The sequence below is a fragment of the Cibotium barometz genome, chromosome 66 (assembly GCF_041138505.1).
Source record: "Cibotium barometz isolate CiBa-2024 chromosome 66, ASM4113850v1, whole genome shotgun sequence".
In the NCBI taxonomy this organism is placed as follows: Eukaryota; Viridiplantae; Streptophyta; class Polypodiopsida; order Cyatheales; family Cibotiaceae; genus Cibotium; species Cibotium barometz.
Window position 1 is genome coordinate 7,820,882 of NC_141111.1, and position 24,931 is coordinate 7,845,812.

Consider the following 24,931-nt stretch of genomic DNA (forward strand, 5'->3'; position numbering starts at 1 on the left):
TCATTGTTTATACATTATCAAAGGCATTCTTTGTGGAGCTTGCATATCACATCACAATTTCTAGGGACCTAGGAAATGACCTGGGCATATTTCGAGCATATTTCCTAGATAGGAAGAGGGATTTTCTCCTCTTTATCTCGAAATTCTTTTTCCTAGGTAGTGCTGCTAGGAAAGTTGACTTTTTATAAGGAGAATCAAGTGGATTCTATCATCTATGTTTCCTATATAGGAAATAAGAAATTATAAACCATGCAGTACTATTTATGAAATATGACTTTTTATATGGAAAATTACGTGGACTTTATGTTTTCCTATGTAGCAAATGAGGTAATTTCTAGGAAATGTGACTTTTATATGGAGAATCCAGGGTCGATTCTACATTTTCTATATAGGGAATTAGCAAGAATGTATTTTTTATATGTGACGTGATTGCATTTACTACGTAGGAATGAGTGGTTTATCTAAGCAAGAATGTTGTGTTTGCCACCTTGGATTTTTTTCTAATATTAAAAATGAGTAGATGCATAACAAGCTTGTATAATTGTAATTATATATATATATATACATACATATATATATATATATATACACACACACACACACTAGGCTGATTATATTTTTCTTAATTTTAAAACGCTCATATTTCTTCTATATATCCAAAGAATTTGAAATGAAGTTTTATCCATTTTTAAGACAACACATAATAATGTAGATGTGAATTCTCAAATGTGTAAATAATAAAAATATGACATGCAATGTCAAATTGATGTTCAAATAAAAGTATCAACTAAAAATAAGTGTGCAATGCCAAGTTGATTTGCATATGAAAGTCTCAATTGTCTCACATTTTCTAAGATGAAAGTATAGCTCGAGGGAAGATTTTGCCAATAAAGGGTAAATAATTCCTTGAGCCATGAAATGCACAATGTGTAATATCAAATGAAATGTTTGTGTAAAAATCAATTGTCTCATGTTTTCTATGATAAAATTATAACTCAAAATAAATGCTCTCTGACGTAAGATAAATATTGCTCACCAATAGATATATGAAGTTGACTAAGTTAATTGTGAATGAGGTGTTAACATCCTCTCGTGCATAGATTTTTAGTTATGTATGCAAAAATATTATGTTGCGATGTCAACGGGCCTGTTAATGCAGCTTCGCTCCATTGATTTCATGTACATCCATGTACATTTGTAAATAAATGCAAAATAAACCTCTAGGCTACTTGCTATATTGTCCATCTAAGTGCCTGTGAAAAATCCATCTAATAGTCATTCATCTAACCATGTGTGAAAAATCCATGTCCATTGCAACTCTTAGGATTTGTTGCATATACTTCCTATTGTTTGAGAGCACAAATGGAAGTGTGGACCAGTGCGATGAATTTTATATTGCCATAACTTGATGGAGAAAAACTTCATGATTATGTAGATCAAGGATGGGTTTTGAATTTATAGATGTAAGGAATGCTAATCGTTAGTTGAGATATATGGGAGAGAAGAAATTCACGCATAGGATGAGGATAGGATGTCCATTTTAGCTTATGCTATTTTGCATCCCTCAAATCTGATTTTTTATCTAGACTTCCCTATGCTCTATCTCTATTCTCGCGAAGGCCTCATACATGAGAGTATTCCAGCACATGCCTAGGGCTTCTCTTACGAACGAAGTTATTTGTTATGCACAATATGTGGTAAATATATGAGAGGTGTTTTATATGTGATACTAGTTTTATAAGACTCTTTTATATACACAGTAGAGTATCTTAACAACTTGGACCTTAGTGGTGGATGCCCACCTTATCGATTGTTGAAAAGGAATGCTTCGATAATTTTGCTACGTAATCTAAATCCTCGGAAAGGATTATGTAATGGGACTCGGTTGATATGCAAAGAGTTTCACACAAAGGTGTTAGATGCTAAAATCATTATTGGTACAAATATTGGAGATAGGGTGTTTATTCCAAGGATCACTTTCATTCTGAGTAACTTGCATCTTCCATTTGATATGAGAAGGAGACAGTTTCCTATTCGGTTGGCATTTGGAATGACAATAAATAAATCACAGGACCAAACAATGTCTATTCTAGGCCTATACTTGGCAACACCGGTGTTTAGTCATGGATAGTTATATATAGCTTTTTCGTGTGCGCGATCATCGAATGCTGTCAAGGTCTTTATTCCAAAGAATGTCAATGGGGTCAATGATGGGGATTCCAACATGGTTTGCACCACAAATGTTGTATACAAAGAAGTTCTACAAATGGCAGCAATAAGTAGCTAGATGCTATTTGTTGCCTCTTCGAAATGCAAGTGTTTTGAATATAGCCTATGAGGTATCATTGTTCATGTTTTGAGTTCATGCCAATTTTTTATGTTCACATTGTTGATTATGTAATACTTCAGGTCTTTGAAATTTTTATGATTTGAATTTTGCAAAGCATTCTTTTTTGTCTTTCCACACAATTGACATGTGTGTATCTTACATGTAATTAGGATGTCAGCATCGTTCACTTTTACTACCAACTCTGGTGCTGATATTGCACATACTTATAGTTGTTTAATAGCCAAGTAGGCAACCCATTTGACATATAGTTGCTAACATTTAAAAGATATGTAGATCCCTATGGCTGGACAACTACCGTGGTTGCACACATGTCAGTGGATCAGTTGGAAACGTCCAGCTTTTACGGGTAGATATTTGATATTGTTTCTTACTATTGTTTTAAAAAGTGAATGTTATTTGGTTTATAAATACTGGGTAAAAATGCCAATTCGCTTTTTTATAGACACATTCTAGATTCATTATTCATAGCGAGCCCAACTACCTTTGAGTGCTCTTTAGATATGGAGTTCCCCCCTTGGATGATATGGTGTTCATCCCCAGAGGGTTGGAGGCCTAGCAAGTCGATTTAGCATGACTATGAGCTTCCTAGGGTTCAGAGAGCGTGTGGGGTGGATAGATATCCTCTCTCTTTGCTAACTCTTAGCCATATGGCTTTCTAACTTGACATAAGACCGTGCTAGTTGGCATATGCACAAGAATTTTGCAATATGCATTCCACTACCCATGATACTCTTGTGTTAAGAGTGAAAAAGTGGTTATGTAATGAGAGATAGTCTTAGCTACATGAGAAGAGCAAACTTTCTTAGTATATGTGCCAAATTCTAGGTCTACATAAGAGTTTAATGGTATTGACTAACTATGAGAAAAATGACATGAACACATTGTCATGTGTGCAATGAGATTGAATATAGGATGTGAGCACACCAAGTTAGAAAATACTATAATGTTTTTGTATTGGCGGTGCCATTAGAGTCTAATAGGGGTTGAAATCATGCATGCTAACATAATCACACTCGCGTTAACCACTAGGCTATGCTTGTTTTTTACCAAGGGTTGGAACTAAGACCTACGAGGATCTACGTCACCTAGGCCACATGGTTGCCATGGTGGCAGTGGATCCTAGATGGAGGGCCGAGGGTTCAGGAGGCTGTCATGGAATTGTTTTGAACCAATTTAAATCCACTCAAGATAATGTAGTTCTTGTCTACAAAATGAAACAAAAATTTAAATCCATTAAAGCTAATGCAATTTATGTCCCGCAACCATTCCAGAGGATTGAGATGTCCATACTCAGACTTTACTTCACTTGGCGTATGACTTCTTGTGTTTTAAACTTTTTCTATGAATGGATTTTCTTGGGACATTTGGCTATCAAATACCACCTATTGATGGAATGAAATAAATAGTAGCCAAGACTGCAGGAAGATCCAAGAGATAACAAATACCTAAAATCAAAATATGGAAAGATGAGGATGACTTCAATATTGCAAAGCATGGGATAATTCCCTACCTTATTTGCATATCTCTTGGAATCGATTACCTGGTTACTCAGGAGGCTGTGTCACGAAACTGTTTCAAGCTAATTTAAATCCATTCAAGCTATTGTAGTTTTTGTCCTACAATGAAACAATTAGAATCCATTCAAGCTAATGTATTTCGTATCTTAAAATCATTCCAGAGGATTGAGATGGCCATACTCAAATGTTACGTCACTTGGCCTCTCACTTCTTGAGTTTCAAACTTTTTCTACAAATGGCTTTTCTTGGGACATTTGGCTATCAAAGACCACCTATGATGGAACTAGATAAGTAACAACCAAAAATATAAGAAGATCCAAGAGATAAGAAACAACTAAATTCAAAATATTGAAAGATGAGAATGACACCATGTTATGGAAGCACCGAACTACCTCCAACCTCAATTGTTGTGGGACAAAGTGCTATGCTGAAGGGGTGGTCATCATTCACGTGTCTCTTGCCATATGTCACAAGCCATCGGTATTCTCTGGTCCACGGGTGTCACGAAACATGGCCTCTGGGTTCTCGCTCCAAGTTTCTCCACATGAAGAGAAGGGGGATAGGAAAGAGAGAGAGAGAGAGAGAAGGATACATGAGCATGGTGAATGGTGAATGGGAACATAGACGTAGCAACAACGAGGAGGCAGGAAAACAAAGATCACAACCACATAAGACAAGAGTGGAGGAAAAGTAGTGAGCTTGTATTCCTTGCAATTGAGTATGAAGATCAAAGCAACCCTTTGGCTTTATACAAGACCTTTTTTAGGGTTGGTCTAACCCTAACTTTCGACTACTAGACCTAGTTTCACTCAATCGGCCATTATAGTTCCGAATTGAGTTCCCATCGAAGCAGCCCTTTCCTAGTAGCATCATGAATAATATACAATTGATTCCGCTATTTACAAAAGAATTATGCTATTCCGCATGTGTATAAGGAATAGATCAAAATTGTGGCGGGACCCACTTCTTCCACTATTAACCCCATGTAGTGGGTTAATATGCTTCCCTTTCTGTTGTAGATCCAGTCCCTTGGATCTATGCAAAGAAGAGAAGGCTGTTGTGTTTGATCCAATTCAGGAGTCATCTATGTGCCAAGGGGTTTGGATCGCATCGGCAGAACATGTTGTTAATGTCATCAAGCAGTAGTGTTCTATTTGTCATTGCGTGTTTACCTTTAGACAAGTTCTTGGTGGACACGAGATGTTATTGGACTACTTGTCTCTCTCTCATCACATGTTCTCTTGCTACTTTTCGTGTGTTCGTCTTGTCTCAATGGTCTCAGAATCCATGCTTCTCATTTCAGAACACATCACCAAGAACAAGAAGAAACCAACAACAATGAGGTTAGTTAAAAAAGAGGGAGTATAGGGAGAGAATTGATCTTATGGACGATGCTTTGGTGAAGCCCTGCAAGGACCTGATAGGTCAACATTCCTCACAACAAAAGCACTAGAATCATTTTGTTCATATTTGGAGTACTCAAACCGTTGTTTTTGTCATACTTTTGCCGTGACATAACACCTAGATTTGTATTATGTTGCCATTTTTAGAGCATTAGCATTGAAAGTGCTCAAAATTTAATAATCACATAGAAGGACAATCTCGGGCCAAAAAAAGTTTTGGCAACGTTATATTGATTACAAGACTTTGGTAAAAAATGCAACAGATCAAAAAGCATGTGAAGACATTTCAAGGGGCCAAAGCATCTCCACAGTTCTCCTCATAGTGTTCTTCCAAAGGATCGTCTAGGCGAATCAAGCCCTCTAATTGTCTGAGTCACTGCACAGTTCGTTGACCAAGAAGGGGTGCTCTTTCCTCTGATGTGAGAATCCTGAGGACAACAATGTAAGGTTCTATAGCTTGGTTTCTTCAAGTTTCACTTGGATGCAAGGTAGTGCGGGAGGGCGTGCAGTGGCTTGAAAAGGCTACCAAGGAGGAATTTGAAGAGGTAATCATTAGGGGAAGGTTGAGGTCTATGGGGGCCCTTTAAGCTGCCATGAGATTAAGGAGATGATTAGTGTGAAGGCCAATAGGAAAAATACATGTGTACAAAAACGTTGGGTTGATTAAGACCCTAAATATTGTGGTCAAAGGTGGAATCTTACCTTTTTCAGATCTGCCAGCAAAGAAAATCTTCAATATCTTTTTTTTAAATATTTTTTTAAAGGAAAAGTTTCAAAAAGTTACCCCCCCTCACTTCCCTCTTCCCTCCAAAAGTAGGGGCGTGTTTCTCTCTCCTCCCTTTTAGACTAACCCACTTTCCCCATCTACCACTCACTACACCCTCACTTGCAACCCTATCTTCATCCCCAACTTGAGGAAAGCTCTTTGCTACCACCTACTCAGAGAAAGCTCTGTTATCAGCCTCTTTCTCTCTCTAGAGGAAGCTCTGTTATCAGACTCTGTCTCTAGGTCTCTCTCTCTCTCTGTGCAAGCAGGCACCTAATGCAATCTCTCATTAGCTTTCTTTTGAGGAAAGCTCTTTGCTACCAGCTACTCAGAGGAAGCTCTGTTATCAGCCCTTCTCTCTCTCTCTAGAGGAAGCTCTGTTATCAGACTCTCTCTCTCTCTCTCTCTCTCTCTCTCTCTCTCTCTCTCTCTCTCTGTGCATGCAGGCACCTAATGCAATCTCTCATTTGCTTTCTTTTGAAGGTTTAGCTTTCTGTGTGTGTGTACATGTGTGTGTGTGTGTGTGTATTGTGTGTGTGTGTGTATGGATTTGCAGCAAACTTCTTTGAAGCTTTAGCTAGCTCTCTCTCTCTCTCTCTGAGCAGGTATTTGCTTTTTTGCCATATTCTTAACATTCACTTTCTTTTCATTTGGGCCATCTATGGCTCTTCAGTGTGTACGCAGGCCATCATCCACTATCGAGTCCATGGCTATTTCCACAGTACAGGATGATGAAGGTTATTGGATTCCTATCGTTTTTAAGCGGTTCATGTGGATAACAATGCAGCCCAGTTTGAGGGGTGCACACAAGGTTCCTCGAAGGCACATGGCTTCCACAAGCCATCACTGGAAAGGAAGGATCTTAGAATTCAAAGTTTGCAACAAGGATGGAAAGCGGCTTGCAAAGGTGCAACATGTTTACACCTCAAGCCAAATACATCTTGAAGATGAGAACTCACCACGGTTCCCAACTAACTGTAAGTTTCAGTACTTGTTTAATGTTTCTTTGCTTTGGAGAAATGCTTGCATGAAGACTATGTGAATATCAAGAACTCCAATGTATTCTATTGTATGCAGATGTTTTCCCTTCAACATGTGTGGAATGGCAGCCTCTAGAATGTTTTACAGGGACCTTCGAAGCATGTCATATTGATCTAGGTAGACTTATGTATGCTGGGGAAACAAGTTCCGAACTTGCAAATAGAGGAGTATTTTTCATTGCTGCAACATATGTTGTGCCACAGAGGGGAAGGTTTGGAGCACTTGAGCCAATTTCTCCTCCTGCACTAAATAGCCCGGAATGGCCCATTCCAGACCCCACTACAATGGAGAGCTTTCAGCACAGGATTTTCCATGACATTCAGTCAAGCCTAAAGGCTGCATATGGATCCCACAGGATAAGTGTATCTCTTTTCATGCCTTTACATGTGTTTATTGCTATTTTCAAAGCAGGCAAGTTCCATCGCACCCCAACAATGTGGATAAGCAAAGATGGGGCCTTTGAAGCTCTAGATACATTTCTAAAAGGCGATTGGACCACCAAGGTGGCAGAACATAAGGGCGATGTAATAAAGTGCTCAGCGGTAATGTCAATGGTAAGATGCAGGTATCAGATAGGCAAGTAAAATCTAACTATGGTGTACCCTATTAGAAGGTGGAAATGCTCGCATGGTGAATGGGAGGCTTTGGACTCTGATCTCTATGCTAGGGAGGAGGTAGAACTTCATATTGAAGTTCACCCAGGAGAGGAGCATACAGTGGTAGTTAATGATGATTGGAATTTTTCTCAGTTGAGAGATCGTATTGTCATGTCCTTTAATGTAAGGAACCAATTCAAGTTTGTTGTTTCTAATCGACCCATGCGTCAAAGGTCAGAGAAACATACACTCTGTGTGTCATTGGAGCCCCCTAGGGTCCTTAGCTTGAAAGACTGTTAAGTTGTAGACTTAGGTAACATTTTGAGTGATTTTGGGCGATAATTTGTAGCGGTGTACTTTTGAATACAAAATTATTGATTGCACCATAGTCCCAATGTCCTCTGTATTTCACTGCAATTTGGATTTTAATTTTGTTAATTTTAAAATTTTTAAGTATGTTCTATAAATTTATTAAACGTTATAGTGGAATGCTTTATAAGAATAGGTTTTGCTCTATAAAGCTCATTTCATTCTTAAGATCTTGCAGTTTCTATTTCCCTTCAATATCCCGCCATGGCTTCAAGCTCTAACTCGCTACGCGCAAAACTTGAGAAAATTGGGCTCTCAGCAGGTGCAGGTGAGAACATCGCCATTTTTGAGGGGGTGATCGATATGCAAAAAACTATAGACCTTCATGCAGAGGCTTTTCAAGAGCAGGTCCAGTACATGAATGATGTAGTGGCACAATATGTCGTGCAATTGCCTGAATCCACCACTAAATGGGTTCCAGTGGCCTTAATCAGGCATCTATACCATGGTGACAAGTCGTTCCGATTCAGGCTCAACCGATTTTTGAAAGGGCTTACATCTAGCAATTATAGGGTCGAAGATGATGACACCGTTTATGAATTGCAGGCTGGTAATGTAGGCACCACCTTCCTTTCATGGGATATGACGTTAGCACTGTTTCTGCAAGAAGCCAGGGATACAGAAAAAAAGAAGGGAAAGGCAGTGAGTAAAGAAGTAGCTCTTGTGAAGGAATCCAAAGGCGAGGTGGAAGAGGTTTTCTCATAAGAAGCTGAAGCGTCCATGGCCTTGGTGCTTCTCCAACAAGGGTCAACTGAGGATGAAGAGCCTCATCGTGACCTCGAAGGGGATGAAATTGTGGAAGAGATCCCTGAGTTGGATGTAATCACTTTGAATCCCATCATCATGGATAACAAGGAATTTCTTTTCCTTGATGACATTTGTAAATCCTTGGGGTTAAGGGAGGATGAGGCCTTAAGCATATTAGCAATTGGGTTTGGTTTCTACAAAGAAGACACACTTGAGCAACAGACTGCAGGTGTACAGATTGATTTTGATGACCATGATCTTACCAAAGCGCTAGCATTCCAAGGTTATGATACAGAACGTACAATTGAGGAAACTGTTTCCAATGCTCTTGTTGCTATAGAAAATGTAGCAGCAGAGTATGAAAGTGTCCCTCAAGAAGCATTTCAACCACATAAGCGCTTGCATGTAGATACATCAGTTGAGCAGCGTGGAAGCAGTATAGACATATGAAAGTGTCCCTCAAGAAGCATTTCAACCACATAAGCGCTTGCATGTAGATACATCAGTTGAGCAGTGTGGAAGCAGTATAGACATATGCAACCCACGCATTAGCCAATGTGATGATGACATTGAGGTGGGGTTAAATCAAAGTTGTGCCTTCATATTTATAAGTGAGTTATTACTAACACCTGATTTTTTTCTCTTGTAGAAAGCTTATATTTTTGACAAGTTTGCTGCACGTGGAGGTGGAGTTCGTGTGCAATCCGATGGACGAGACACCTCCCTGATTCATTACCTTCCTAGCCTCTCTCCATCATTTATTCGAGTAATCCATTTAGAGTACTCTGAGGAGGCACAAGCAGAGCTCATCAAGTGTAAAGCTCTAAGTGGGGTTCTCACCGAAGATGGGCTAGCAAATAATGCAAACAAATGTATACTTATTAGCAGGGAGGCAGCTATGTATACATTTGCAGGCAACTACACCGGCCACATGCTAAGCCATTGTGCCACTTCAATCTCCAAAGGTGTAACCAATCCTATTATTATAGCTAATAGCCTAGGTGAGAAAGCCACACAGAGTGACGAAGCTAAAGAAGCTCTCAGAAATCTTCTCAGGAACTTGTAATTTTCTTTCTACGAAATCAATACAAAATGTATACTTTTTTAATTGTAATGTTTCTAAGAAGTCTGAACCATTTCTCTTGTTTATTTGTTGTGTCAGCACTGTGCCCTCTAAACTTTTGGCAAGCATGTGAATGTGTAGGAAATTTCATTGATAATGATCAAATATTTGTTCTTTGAATGTCACTTAACATCCAGCTGAAATCTGGCAGTACAAAATCTGAACAATTTTTAAAAAATCAGAATTTTTTATGTTTTTTGATATTTGTAAGCATATTTTTCATCAAAAAAGTGCACATAATGCTGGAAAGAGTCCAAAAATTAAAAAAAAAAGGGCTGTGCGCTACGGCACGAATTTCAGTCTTTCAAATTGCAGGCCAGGCTTAAATTCGCGCCGTAGCGCACAGCCCTTTTTTGATCATTTTTTCACACATAAGTGCATTGTGTGTACTTTATTTTGATGATTACTCTGCCTAGAAACATAAAAAAAAAAGAAAACTGTTGCTTTTTTAAAAAATGTTCTGTCTAATGCCAGACTTCACCAGGTGATTTTGAGCCCCAAATAACTTTTTTTTTTGTCCCTGAGCTTTTCTAAGGCCTTATTGAGCTTTAAGCCTTTTTTTCGGACCGAAAATAAATTCAATATAATTTTGTTTCTGCACTATGTAAGGATCCTTTGTTCAATGCCAACAACAATACGTATAACAAGATAATGTTTCACAATCACCTTATCAATAATATAAATTTTGTTCCTGTTTAACTAAGGCTCTTAATACATGATCAACAGTTTTACCCATTCAAACAACAGTACAAGAAATGAAATGTCTGCTTTTATAACACAGTTGAAACAAATGAATACGTTGGTTAACGAGTCATTGACAATATCTTATAGATTCAAAAAAATGTATTACAATGTCGAGATTACAAAAGGCACAAAGGCCGCCGCCTAAAAGCTTAATCCTATCCTATAAAGCCTTCCTTATGGAGCGCTTTATCCTGACGTAAACGTAGTGCAAGTGCCATGTCAACAGGCTTTAGGGTCACCCTTTTGGCGTGAGCATGGCACAGCACCGAATCTTGAAACAGAGAGACCAAAATTGTTTCTGACGCCTCTTGGAGGGCCTCCAGTGCCGTACTCTGTACCCGAGTGACCCTGTCTCACTGTACTTGTCGATGACTTCTTTTACAACTCTTGCAAAAGGGGCCTTCGCCATGATGGGGTCTGTGCTCTTTTGGTACTTTCTGATTTCTCGCAGAGCCACGGTCCCTGGTTTCCATCTTCTCTTCTTGTTGGCTACAGGGGGTGGTGGTGGATGCGACCTCTCTTCCCATGGTTGTCTATCATTTCTAAATTTTTTTCGCCTTTCTTGCTCGGCTGGATCTAGATTTAGTCTTCTCTTACTTGCTTCTGCCTTCTTCTTTTCTTGTTCTTGTTTTAATCTGCGTGCTTCTTGAATTCTTTGTTCCCGTCTTTCCCTCTCCCTTTGCACCTCCTGCTCCAGTTTTTCCCTCTCCCTTTGCTCCTCCTGCTCTAGTCTTTCCCTCTCCCTTTGCTCCTCTACTTGTCGTCGATCCTCCTCTTCCATCTCCACCTCTTGCTGCCTGTTTGCACGTTCCTTCTTTCTCTTGACACGAATCTTTATTCTTTGTTTTTTAGGTGGAGACGGGGGCTGACGCCTCTCAAGTTCCTCATGTAGTGTTTGTGCTAAGAGCCTATCCTGCTCTTCACGATGGCTTATTTCCTCTGCTTCATAGAAGTCAGCAGCCTGTTGATACTGCTCTTGCTCAATACACAAAAGTGCTTCCTGGTCTTCCTCAAATGCGACCCTTAGCTCCTCTTCTAGCTGCTGAGGGAATAGGGCTTGATGTTGCTCTCTTCTTCTATGCTCCTCCTCATCAATCTGGTGTTGTTGCTCTTCCAGCACACGCTCCTGCTGCTCAGCCTCTGAGAGAGGCCGGGAGAATGGTGTACGCGTGGCTCTAAATGAGCCGGTGTCTCCAGGCTGCTTGGAGACATCCTCAATATTGTCCAGTCCTGAGAACACATCCGGCTGTACATCTTCCTGTCGGGTCTCTACCTCTCTGTCCATGCTTGTATGCTTCTTTTTGATACGTTTTTGCACTTGTTGAAATGCCTGTGCCGCGGCTACTGCGTGTATTAAGTTGTGTGCACCAGACGGTATGTTTGGGTTCTCAGTTTTGCGTGCAGTGTGCTTAGTTCTAGCCATCCATTGACTTACACGAGTGAATGAACATGAAAGTGTAATTTTAAAACTCACTTTTACAGGTTTATATAGTTTTTGAAAAAAAACTTATTAATAAAAAAAATCTCGACATTAATAAAAAGCTTTAACTTAAAAAAGGCTACAATTTTTTAATATGGAACCCATTTTCGACCCATACGCCTCCGCGCAGCAAACCACTCACGCATCCCATGCACGGCACTTGATGCTCGCCATGCAATTGCTCGTTGCAGATTGGCATTTTTTACAACCCTTCGTAGTAATGACACCTGCCCTTTTGGTTTCTGTCGGCGTCGACCTCCCAAACTGCGATAAAACCAATTAAACATCATGCAAGGCATTACTTTTTTCCTTACGGTCACCTCCACCATGTCGTGTGTTCTTAAAGTATGCTGCCTTAGCTTGATAATGAGAGCGCTCCATTCCTTGGGTGCTCCAAATTGCCATTGGACCATATTCGTCGAGAAAAAACTGTGCATGGGCAAATATAATGTGCTGCAACAAAGATCATATCAGAATTTTACTATTTGGCGATTAATATCAGTAAATAGATAGAAAGGTAAATACCATATAGTGGGTGATATGTGTTTCTCCCCATGCATCAACCATTTGCTGAGTAAATGTATGTATTGCAGTCTTTAAGTTTGCACTCTCCTCAGCAACAACTAGTGGAGCCTTTTCTAGCAATTGAATCATTTTGTCAAGTGACTCCCACAGCCTTGCCCGCTTGAGACCAAGCTCTGCATTATTCCCACGATAAGTGGTGCATTCACAAATGGCCTTCCATAATTCATATTTTGTGTGACTATTGTACCCCTCGTAATTTGAGAGAAGGTGTCTTGCTTTGGACCCACCCATGCATATTTTGTTTGGATTATCCTGACCCGGTCCTGACTTTTTAGTATCCTTAGTTAACTTTACAGCACCACCATGAAGCCCCACACTTGAAAGGACATCTTCCAGCTTACTGATGCATTCGTTGCAAAGATGTTCAGGCTCCATATTCCATGCATAATTGATATGTAACTTCAGTAATGTGTCCATTATGCGTAACCTAGCATGAAGCGTGCAAATATGAACATGGGAAAGTGGAATCTCTAATATAGGGCTCCATGAGATATCTTCTTGATCACGATTAGGCGGAAAATTGGTATTACAATTCATGATGCCATTAACCCACTGTATAGGTTTCTTTGGATCTTTGTTTTGCGTTGCACTCATTGAAGTTGGTTGTACATTTTTCTTGCCCTTTGCATGAGATTTGGTCGTCTTGGTGGCTGCAACCTTGCCTGAAGCTTTGCCGCGATCAATATACTCTGATTTTGAATGGCAGCAATAAATACATGGAAAAAAAGTATTTGCTCCTAGCTTGCATCCCAGCATACACTTCAATGTCTTTAAATCACCTGCCATGTGCCACTCAACTGTAAATGTTCCTACATCTTCCACATGCAAAGTTTCTCCTTTTGATTGCAATGATATGACATTTGGGATGCCTGTTCGGGTAAGGTACCATCGCAATGTATCATTCGTCTCCTATGGAAGCTCAAATGCTGCCAACCACCATATATTCTTTTATGATTGCACTCCATAGTAATCTTTTCCCTGAGATTGACTTCCCTTGTTAGAATTTGAGGCTTGTGCACTACAGTCAAGAAGATTTATCATCCTGTTCCAGATTTCCTTTGATAGCCCTGTTCATAAGTGTTAGGCTGACTCTTTCTAATTTTGGTCCTTTTATAATTTGACACTCATCAAGCTTTAACACAAACACAGCCTGACCTTGGCACTCCTCAATGCTTAGACCATAATAAGAAATCATAGCTCTTTGAAGGGTCCTTAAATCAATAAAGACATTGTTGTACTTGTTGTATTCAAATACCTTTGTAGTACATACAAGCAGAGCATCCTCCACATGACGGTATCCACCTAACATGGTCGCAATTTCTGAGTTTGCACTTTTTCTTGCCATGGTTACACTGTATGGAGTTGGTAGCATGGGTCGAAGAAAACCTTTAGCACGATGACCTAGTGTAAACACCCTGTAGATGGCTTCATATCCCTTCCTACTGACACCAGCACTATCACATGCATCCATAATCTGTATGGGGCTTACCATATTTTGCAGCTCTCCAGAAATTCTGTTTCGGATTTGCTTAGATATTTTGCATGTGGGATCTTCTAGCAGCTTATATATGTCTGATAACTTAACAACATGTTTCAATATGCCTGCTCTACATTCCTCAGCACCACCTTCATATCCCATCATATCCCCAGCAATATCTCTACATGGAACATAAATACAAAATAACATCAATATGTTTCACAAAACAGAAAGGCCTGCAAAACAATGGCAAGAATAGAAGTTACCTTGTTGCTCGTACACGTCGTTTTCTTGCTCCACTTAGGGTTGCCAAGGTTTCTAGGGACTGACGCTTTCTTTTCCGTTGTCGAAAGCCTACTGGAAGCTTCTTCAGGCTTGCAAGGTGTCGTTGCTTGTTTCGTGCATCCTGTTTGGCTGCATTCACCTTGTCCCGTTCAATATCAAAGGCCTGCTTAAGCAAAAAGTTGTTCTTCTGGAGCTCCTGATTCTGAGTTTTCAAGTTGTTCACCACTTCTTCAAGCCTATCAATGTCCTTCTTGTGTTGCTTCTGCAACTCAAGCCATAAGCCTCGGAAATGCAGTCTTGAATGCGATTCCTGAGCTGTAACAAAAGAAAGCCTCCTACAATAGCCAAATAGACCATTCGCTCCATCACCTACATAACTAAGAAATGTAGTGATATTAACAAAATGAGGTGGAGCATTGGTGAGCAGGTCAATAGGGTATATGAATCCATTCGTCCAGAGGTCAATACATTTTCGCCCTTGTGATCGAAGAGTACCCAATGGCACATCGGTCACACCACTTGATTTTGTGCTGCGGATTGTAGCATACTCAGCAGCCAAATCTACATGTAACCTGAACTTTGGTGCTCTGTTAGATATATCTTCAAGTGGCATTTTCTTTAGGGTTAGGCAATGCTGAAAAGAGCTTCTTGTAGAACACAATGCAAGAGTGAGGATAGCGTATTCTGAGGAGAGTGCAATGAAGTTTTGCTATAAAAAATATTAGAAGGTCATAGATCTTCTGATTAGGTAATAGGAGCAAGGACAAGGAAGATGGCTAGAGGCATAGAAAATGGTAGATTGAGGTTTTGCAGCATAATGCAGTAGAGAGAGAGAGAGAGAGATGTAGATTGCAGACAGAAGTAGGGGATATGTATGGTAAACAATGCAAGAATGGAAAATGGTAAGCTCTGAAGCTATGGAGGTTGACAGAGGGATTTTCTGCACTTCAATGGGGGAAAGACATGAGAGAGAGAGAGAGAGAGAGAGAGAGAGAGAGAGAGAGAGAGAGAGAGAGAGAGAGCAGAAAATGATAAAAAGATGAGGCATGGAGGATGAGAGAGTGTGAGATATCTGCATTTGGAAGTGCAGAGGTTATGGAAGCTTACTAATCAGAGATGCAGAGCCATGGCACACCCAAATGTGAGAAAGGGGAAGAGAAAGAGAGTGGTAGAGAAACGAGGGCGTCTTAGAGAGAGAATATAGAGAGAGAAAGTGGGGGGGGGACCTAAACGTGGAGGGAAGAGAGGAGGGAAGGCTTTTCAGCCATTTTGAATTTGGGGAAACCAAAAAGTTACCCCCATTTTAGCTCAAGCAAATATATATTTGAAAAAATAGAAATTCAAATAATGATTGCATAAAGATCCCCTTGTCAGGCCTAGTCAAAGTATGCTTAGAGTCCTTAAGCAAAAGTACTTAAAAACATAATATGGCAGCTTAAAGGGCCCCCATATACCTCAACCTTCCCCTAATGGCTTGTAGTCTTTGTGACCATTTTGTTGCCATGGCATTGCTTCGGGACCCAAATATACGAATTGCCATCATAAAACCCTTGGACCCTAAGGATGAGAGGTTTTGTATGGTCCCCTCTCGTGTTGCATTCGTTGCATCAATTAGCCCATGGGGGAGGTGGTTGATGGCAAGGTTTCATGGGTACCCAAAGCCAAACTTCTTTCCCTTTATTACTTGTCGATGGCAAGAAGTCCTTGTGGACCCATTATTGTGTGATGCTCTAGGGAGGTGGTGGGGTTACCTTAGCTTTCGGGATGATGGGGGCTTTGGGTATAGAGGGTGGAACCGAAACTCATTCTTTTAGGCTTGGGTACCTCCATACCCTTGGTGACCTCTCCACATAGGTGCAATGTAGATGGTCCATTGGGGAAGCACATGGTGGCCGTCCTCTCTAACCAATTGACTTTGAAAGAGGTGGGCATGACCCATGGCCTTCCTAGGCTGTATTGTACCTATGAGAGTCACAAAAACTTGCATGGCAATAAGTGGTTATGAACCAATGTAGGTATATCAATTGAACCTACCATGCTAGCATTTTGTCTATTGATTAAAATCATTGTCAAAGGGGTAGGGATAAGGGATACCTAGTGGAAGTATTTGCAAAATACCTCGATGGACGCAGGTTGTAGCTTGCTCCCGTATTGATCAATGCTTGTGTTTGCACCTTCTATCCCTATACCTACAATCCTACCATAGTTCTAGAAGGGGAAATGCCTTGGTCTTTTTTTCCTCCTGGATCCATGAGTTTGGCCATGTTAGTCACTACGTTGGTCCCTTGTCGTGATTTAAAATTTTGTTTAAGCTCCTTTTCTTTTTCTTTTTAGCTATGTAGGGCTCTTAAACTATCCTCGGTAAGTGATATTATGTAATACCGCTTGAGTTTACTGCCATTTATATAGCCTACCTTCTCGACACCATATCGAAGGTCTTGATGTGCACTATCCCCTAGTAACTTGATAAGGCCCTAGCCCTAGATACTTTAGCTTCCACTTGGTGTTACACATGCAGGGCTAGATCTCTTCTAAGAGTTTCTCAAAGGCCAAAAGCTAAGCGCATATCCATGTGCTTATTGAATCTTACCATTTCGGAATTCTTTCTTCGTAGTCATCAGCTTTCCTGGTCACACTCAAGCACACCCTTAGAGATATAATTGTTTGCTGATTTTCTTTATTGGCAATGGGCAATGTTAGAAGGGTTATTTAACCCAAGTGCCTGCATCATTTTAAAGTTCAACTTTCAAATTATGACATCATCATCATTTTATATAAATTCACTTCAGTTTTTTTTTTCTTGAATTGGAGTTTGTCTTATTTTAGACAACTCACAGGTCGATTGTTTTACATCTATCGAGCTACAGCCTTCAAATTTTGAGCTGAGTGTTTCCCTGCAATGTAAGGAAAATAGCAGCCTTTCTTTGTCTATTTCGGATCTGAGGATTTTGTATCTTCAGCTTTTCTAGGTTTAACACGCTACGTCCTTATCTTACGGTAGGCGGCCAATTTTGCACCCTAACAAACAACAGTTCCAGCATCTTGTTATTAGCACAATTAGGTCCTTTGTGAATTTCCACATGTATTTTTTTTGAAAATTTAATTGAGTGATGTGGTTGTAATTTACTTAAAATTTAATTGAGTTGCTAGTCATCTTGCAAATTAAGCTAAAATTGCTTTTTAACTTTCTCTTGCATCCAATACTAAGAGGCAGTGCTTTCGGGCACTTGTGCACTCTTGTCTTATACTGCTTCAGAGTGAGGCAAGTATTCGCACAATGAACTAGCAGATCCTTAGTGTCTTGAACTCATATTTTGATCTCGTTCGGGTGTCTTTGAACTCAGATTCTTGTTTTGCATCGATTTCTTCATTGTGATGCACACTTTATGTGGTTTGCCAACCACATTCTCTCTTCGTGCGGAATAATTTCTAATTGAATAGACCCAGTGGTATTCCTTACATCTCGCATGCCTACGGTTGTGTCAGGATGATGTTTTAGAATACATTCAAGTGTAATAAACATAGTGCTAGGGCTATTCAGCTGATCTTCCTTGTTTGTGCACAGGTGTGGATTAGGAGGCACACGGTTGTGCACAAGAGGCACTGTTGTGGAGAGAAGCCCGCCTTGATTTGAACATGCCTAACTGCAAAACGAAGAGAGGGTGGGCCTACCTTTTGCTCCTGGTGCAAGTGATGCACCTGGTACAGGTGACGCGCCAGGTGCAAGTGCCGCACCAGGTGACTTCCCTAGGAATTCTAAGGATGCTCCGGATGAAAAGAAGAATACATTGAAGCTGGCTCCAATCTCTGATGAACAAAAGATTAATCCATTCACTATTGCTCCAAATGCAATTGATGAAAATACGTTCAAGATGAAAAATCCTTTTGTTTTTCTCCGGAACTATCTCCCCCTATTTGACAAAATAGAGAATCCCAAGATGAATGAAGATGCATTGTATGCTACAGTTGGGAAGAGGATGATGCATGCACAAGAATGCTACGGGTTAATGGCATGGATCACTTTCATTTGCATCATGGAATTATACTTTCAAGCTTCATTTTACTTTTTTAGGATGATCAAAAAGCCTTCTAATAAAGAGCTATTTGCTTTGGAAATTCGCTAGTGAATGGTTGGCATAATATTCATGTTACGTTTTGTTTTTCAGAACTTTCAAAAAGCCAAAAACAGAATCCAATGGTCGGATATTCCATGCAAGTTTCTTGATGGGTCTTCGGTGCCTTACACGACCCTCTTATGATCCAACTATTGGCAATGATGTGTCAGATGTACAGGTTAATATCGGAGAGGATAAGACTGTAGAGGATGGAAACAGAACGTCAACCTCACCTAATGAAAGCCTTGATATAACGCATGAGCAGAATGATGAAGCTCCAAAAGGCAGGGCTGGGACAGGAAGATCGGATATCAAGGTGTTCGTAAAAATGATCATGTTTTAAGAAAGAGAAATAGAGATGTTGATGATGATATGGATTGGTGTAGTGTGTTGGTCATAGAGGTGAAGTGGAACCCAGATGATGATGATGCCATGTTTTAGGCTGCAGAATATGCAGTGAGGGCTGCACACAAAAACTTCAAAAAGGGTAGGGTTGCTCCGATTTATCTTCAGGTTTGGAGTAGGAATACGTGGACCTATGCTATCCTTGACGTCTATGGGTATATTGAGATAAATGCTTGTAATATTACTTCGGAATCTTTTGATAGTGAGGAGAAAGAAAGATGGAAGAGAGTAGTAGGAGATGAACAATTTCAGAAAAGTAGTTTCACCAAAGAGTACTTACAATTGAGGCTTGAGACTACTACAGAGAGGTTAAAAAGAAACAGCTACTTTCAATCGTATCCAAATGGGAAGTACCTTGTTGCTTCTTTGCATAGAAGCAATCAAGAGTACCTCTTACCCAGTTTCAAAGAAGAGGGTGTAGGGTGGACTATGGGAGCGAGACTATTCTATGAGGGTTTGTTAAGGATAGTTATAGGAGATAGGGTTGGGTCATGGACCGTGGATGATGTCACACGGGCATATGACATGAGGAAGAGAATGGTAGCTTATGAATGGAAGAGAGTTTTTGGGAAGGACATTCCAGTGTAGATATGTTGAGAGTTTTTTTTTTGGCTGCAAAATGAAGTACTTACACTAATAAAAGAGATATTTAAAAACTTGAGAATAGGCTTGAACTAGGACTCAGCAGTTTACCTTTTTGTAAAGAGACGTTGAAAGTTTCCATGTTCCCATGTTATTGAAGTTAAAGATCACATACTGGAGAACGCTCATGTAAGTTTGAATTTTGTGATTTGATGTGATAGCAATAACATACTGATGTTTGGAATGAAAGTAGGCAAGTCAAACTTTGTGATCAACATCTTCTTTTCTATGTGGAATATTAACAAAGCCAAAAGTTTGGATGATGTGTTTGATGCCATCCTAGGTTCTTATCTTACTTTAAAAATGAGCCCCTTTAAGCTCATCCAACAGATCATCATTTTTGGGATGGGGAACATGTTCTTTATTGTGGGCCTTATTGAGATCCCAACAGTCAATGCACATGTAGAAAAGAACTGCATTAAAAAAAAAACCAGTAGCATAGGTGAAGTAGATGGTGAAGTTCCTCTCAAACAATTACTTCATGTGTTGTGCTACTTCTTCCTGCTCTACCTTAGAGAGTCCATATTCAGTTTTATTAATTGGCTGACTGCCTACTAACAAGGCATGGTGAACATCTCTTTAAGCTGATGAGGCATACCAGCAAATACTGAGATAAATCTTAAAGCATTTGTTGCATATCAACATCCTTATCAGCTGGGATATTGCTAGTAGTAATTGCAAGGCAAATAAAGGGTGGGGCTTCTTGAGATCTATGGCAACTAATTTGCTGTAATCAATTCCACTTACCATTTCAGTCAGCCAGCTGGTTTAGGTTTTTGATCGATTTCTTCTGTGTACCCATGAGTACTGCCCATGCTAGGATTGAAACGATTGGCAAATTTTGGCAAATTTTGGCTCAATACCTCAGCAAGTGTGGCATCTTTCTTAATTGTCTGAGATGACGTTCTTTTGTGTGATTGAATGTAATGTAACTTTCCTTTTTCAGATACTTGCGTGGACAATGAAAGTCAAAAAATTTGCTGCATGTACTTTCTAACCATGTGATTGTGGACATAAAAATCAGCTAGGTATTGTTCCAGTATATCAGTGGGAAGACAATGGTGTGACCATCAAATTCTTGAACTGGCCTAACGTAATAGCTGTGGGAATAATCCTGCAAATGCAGACCAATGTGGAAAATTTTATTCTCATCAACCTTAAGATAGAAGTAATCTTTTGGTTTCACCTCAAGTTTGTTTTGGGTGCAGTGTTCCCTTTGAACTTGTGGACAGAGATCTTGTCTTTCATATCCTTACAAGGATGGTCTCTTTCCTTGGCCACCTGCATGCCCACCTGCATGGTACTACAAGGGATGATAGGCGCTTTCCTTGACAGTGTGTATTACCATGTCATCCCTTGTAGTACCACTGCTAATGCATCCTTAAACTACACTTGTTATCAAATGATGGGGAGTCAGGATGGGCAGGCATACTCGTGCCATTAGCAAATGATTCCATAGTGGCATGCAATGTCACGTGCATCCCACACCTGGATGCCACGTAGACATTTTTGTATAGAAGGTGTAGGACTTGGGATGGTGAACTGGTCCCATGTGAGCCCAGTCCGGGACGAGTCAGCCAGGGATCCATCTCAGTCGTCCGAGGTCAGGTGTGCATTGTCCTGCACAGGAGTCTAAGGTCAGGTGTGCACTGTCCTGCACATGAAACAGTGCCAGTCTGCACTATGAGTCTCCCTCTAGAATGATGTCAGTAGTTCTGTGTATCTGATATGGTACCGAATGCCAGATCATTGAGTAGATTATGTTTAAGACAAGGGGCCAGCCCATAGGGCTACCCCGGATCTGAGTGTGGGCATGGGAATGGTGTAGAACCACCCCCATGAGGGCCAGGAAGGCCCAGGCTGAACCCACCAGCCATGGAGGGGCTGTAGGACAGCCCTAGGGCACAGATAAGGCAATCTCCAGGAGATTACAGCCTTTATATGGCTCTAGGGCATGTATGGGGCAGCCCATACAGGGTGCCCTGCCCTGGGATTGTGGACAAAAGTTGTGTCCAGTCAATCAGAAGAGCAGGCGCATCACTTTCAGCCTGCTAGGGAAAAAAGGCAGTATTTTTTGGGATTTAATTCAGCATTTATTGCTGAATTTCACCAGTCGTGGGACAATAGCCTGTTTTTCAGCTGCCCGACTGCTCGTGAGGAGGAGTATAAATAGTGGAGGCCATAATCCCATCACTCATCTCAGTTTTCACCAAGTGCTCAAGCCAATCAAGGGCCAGTCAAGCCAAGGAGATTGCCAAGCAAAGGGGTGGACTTCTGAAGGTCAAGGGCAGGATTTTCTAGCCAAGAAAAGGTCGAGTTTTTTGTATTTGTTTTCAGATTTACATCATTCTAATAAAGCAAATACACCATCCGTGTGGTGGGGGCCCTACAGAGGGTAATTGGGACCCAATACTGTGTCCTCTCCATCTCCCCCTTCTCTCTCTATTTTCTGCACATCTCCTTTCAGTTTGTGCGTTAATTCCGTCACGAAAAGAGTGTTGATTTCTGAGTTTTGAAGTACCGATCCTTCTCTGAAGCATTCCGCATATTACAGTGGTATCAGAGCCTACTTCAAAGTAAAGATTCAGCAAAGAAAACCAGAAAATTTTTCTCGCTTGTGTGGTTGGTTTGGTGGACTACCCCTTTCGGAGTGACTCCTGTCCCTCGAAGGACGGTTGGTTTGGTGGACTACCCCTTTCGGAGTGACTCCTGTCCCTCGAAGGACGGTTGGTTTATAGTCTCCGAAAGCCTCCGGAAGTCTCCCACACAGATAGTGGATGGTCAGATTGCGTTCCGAAAAGGAATTGCATTTTCTCGCTATGGCGAGCTTTGGCGACGAGAGAGAACCAGAACCATGGGACCAGAGTGCACCAGGCAGCCCAGCTAGGGCACCCGGCTGGAGTGTCACAGACATGTTCCAATAGATGATGCGAGCAATCGTGCAGACCAGACGGCCAAGTTGGATGAGCAGAAGGCGCGGATCTTAGCTCTGGAGGAGCGTTCTCGCTCTCCAGCGTCGCATTTTCCATCTCCTCCTCCCTCTCCTTCCGTATCCTAGATACCAGATCCTCGTCACACAGGGACCCTCTCGCGGGGTCACAGCCGCACCCTCTCGCGGGGTCACAGCCGCACCCAAGCTCCTTGCTTGAGTTGCAGATGCGTGCATTGGAGATTCGACAACAAGAAGATGACGCCATGCGATGTGTGGAACACGAGCGTTACCTCAGAGCTTTGGATGCCAGATTGACACCGGTGGCGTCCTCGAATCATTTTCCCGAGAAAATAAATTTTAGTAAGTATAATGGTAAACTCGACCCCACAACTCTTTATTCATGGTTACATCATTTTGAAGCTTACTTTGCCGCAATTAGGAAAACAGATACTGACAAAGTGATCTTAGCTAGTTGGTACTTGGAAGGTGAGGCCATTCCTTGGTGGACTCAATGGGCTTATGCCCACACCAGAGCAGGTATGGCAGCTTATGTGGGACGAGTTCGTCCGCGACCTTAAGCAGCGGTTTCTACCGCCCCACTACCTTGAGCGACTCGAAGACGAGTTCAGGGGAGCGCGTCAGAACGCGCAACCAGTCCTTCAGTTTGCCAATAAAATTTCAACCTTGTGTCTGCAATTAGGCTTATCTGAAATGGACAAGAAAGGGCAGTTTTTGTATGGCATGGACACGCAAATCCAATGGGAGGTGCGTATGTTTAGGCCAGCCACCTTTGAGGATGCACTCTCGCTTGTGCAGAGTGCAGAAATGAAACACAATGGTGGCAAGCCCAAGACTTCCCAACCGGCTTCTCCCAGGGCTAACACCTCGGGGGGCAAAAGCCAGAACTAGACGGGGTCTTCCCCAGGACAGAGCCCGAGAGCCTCTAGCTCCAAGAACTCGAACAATGCGTCTAAGCTTACTCTAGACCAGAAAGCGGAGGCAGGCAAGACAGGTGGCAAGTTGAGTGCTGAGGAGCTTTCTCATTACAAGAAGGAGGGTAGATGTTTCTTTTGTCATACAAAAGGACATACTTCTCGGGGTTGTCTGAAGAAGCCTCCAAGGGCCGCCGCTGCCTCCACAGCTTCCGTGGTGAGCTCAGCTCCCACACAGACCCCAGCGGCTACCCCTAGTTCTTCAACCCCCGGTGCTTCAGTTGGAGCAATTATTAGCCGAGAGCTCGAAGATAAGCAGAAGGGCGCCCATGACCAGGAGTATGAGCGCAACGAATTGCTCAAGTCCTTTGGCTACATAGGTGGCCAGAGAGTCATTGTCTTGTTTGACAGCACGACAGCACGGAGGATGTGGTCACGGAACAGGCCGCTAGGCGTGCCCGTTTCGAGCTGACGCCGGTGGACAAACAAGTGGAGGGTTTTAGCACAGGTATGACAACGAGCGTCAAGTATGAAGCTCTAGGTGCTAAGTTAGTGATTCAGGGCATAGAGTTTATGCGTGACTTTATGGTTGCCCCTCTTGTAGGAGCAGACATAATTCTGGGTATCCAGTGGTTTCACAAGTTTCTCCCTGATGTCAAGTGGGACAAGCACACGTTCCAAATCAATCGGAATGTGTCAAACACCCCAGTGACCATTAAGTATGAGCCCGGTATTCCAAACTTTCCGCTCATAAGCCACTTGTAGGCTAAGCGAGCAGTCAGGAAAGGCGCACAGTGTGCGATGATTTACATCCAAACAGCCCAGACGGTGGCCAGTGCTTCCGAGAAGTACTCGGTTCTCCATGAAAAATTCCAAAAGATTTTTCTTCGGGACAGCCTCCCTCCCCAACTCCCCTTGTCCAGACCGGCGGAGGATCACAAGATTGACCTCCTCCCAGGCTCGGAACCCCCGAGCAAGTTTCCGTATCGCCTTTCTAAGGCAATGGAATCGGAGTTGGACCGCCAACTCCAAGAATTGTTGCAACCTGGCTTCATCCGCCCTAGCGTGTCGCCATTTGCAGCACCGATCTTGTTTGTCAAGAGAAAGATGGGTCTTCCTGGTTGTGTGTCGATTATCATGCACTCAACAAGCTGACTATCATCAAGAGCAGATTCTCGATGCCTCAAATTGACTATATTCTTGAGAGGCTAAATGGAGAAAAGGTGTTCTCCAAACTGGATTTAAAGAGTGGGTACCACCAGGTAGAACGGATTGTAGAGGGGGACATCTCCAAGATAGCCTTCCGTATAGAACAGACCCACTATGAATTTGTGGTCATGCCATTTGGTTTGACGAATGCCCCAGCTACATTTAACCGCATGATGATGCGTATTTCTCGGGAGTTGATTGGAGAGTGTGTGT

The 24,931-nt window shown here is 41.6% G+C and overlaps 1 protein-coding gene across 1 annotated transcript; it reads right to left on the reverse strand.

The window, feature by feature from the left end:
• Positions 1–10,315: 10,315 nt before the first annotated feature.
• On the reverse strand, positions 10,316–19,727 carry LOC147602718 (uncharacterized). The gene is made up of 5 exons (XM_086797601.1): positions 19,697–19,727; positions 18,156–18,290; positions 14,465–14,798; positions 14,136–14,379; positions 10,316–10,324 (listed from the first exon to the last, which is right to left on the reverse strand). The coding sequence occupies exons 1-5, from the start codon at positions 19,725–19,727 to the stop codon at positions 10,316–10,318; spliced, it is 753 nt and encodes a 250-aa protein (XP_086653727.1).
• Positions 19,728–24,931: the final 5,204 nt, after the last annotated feature.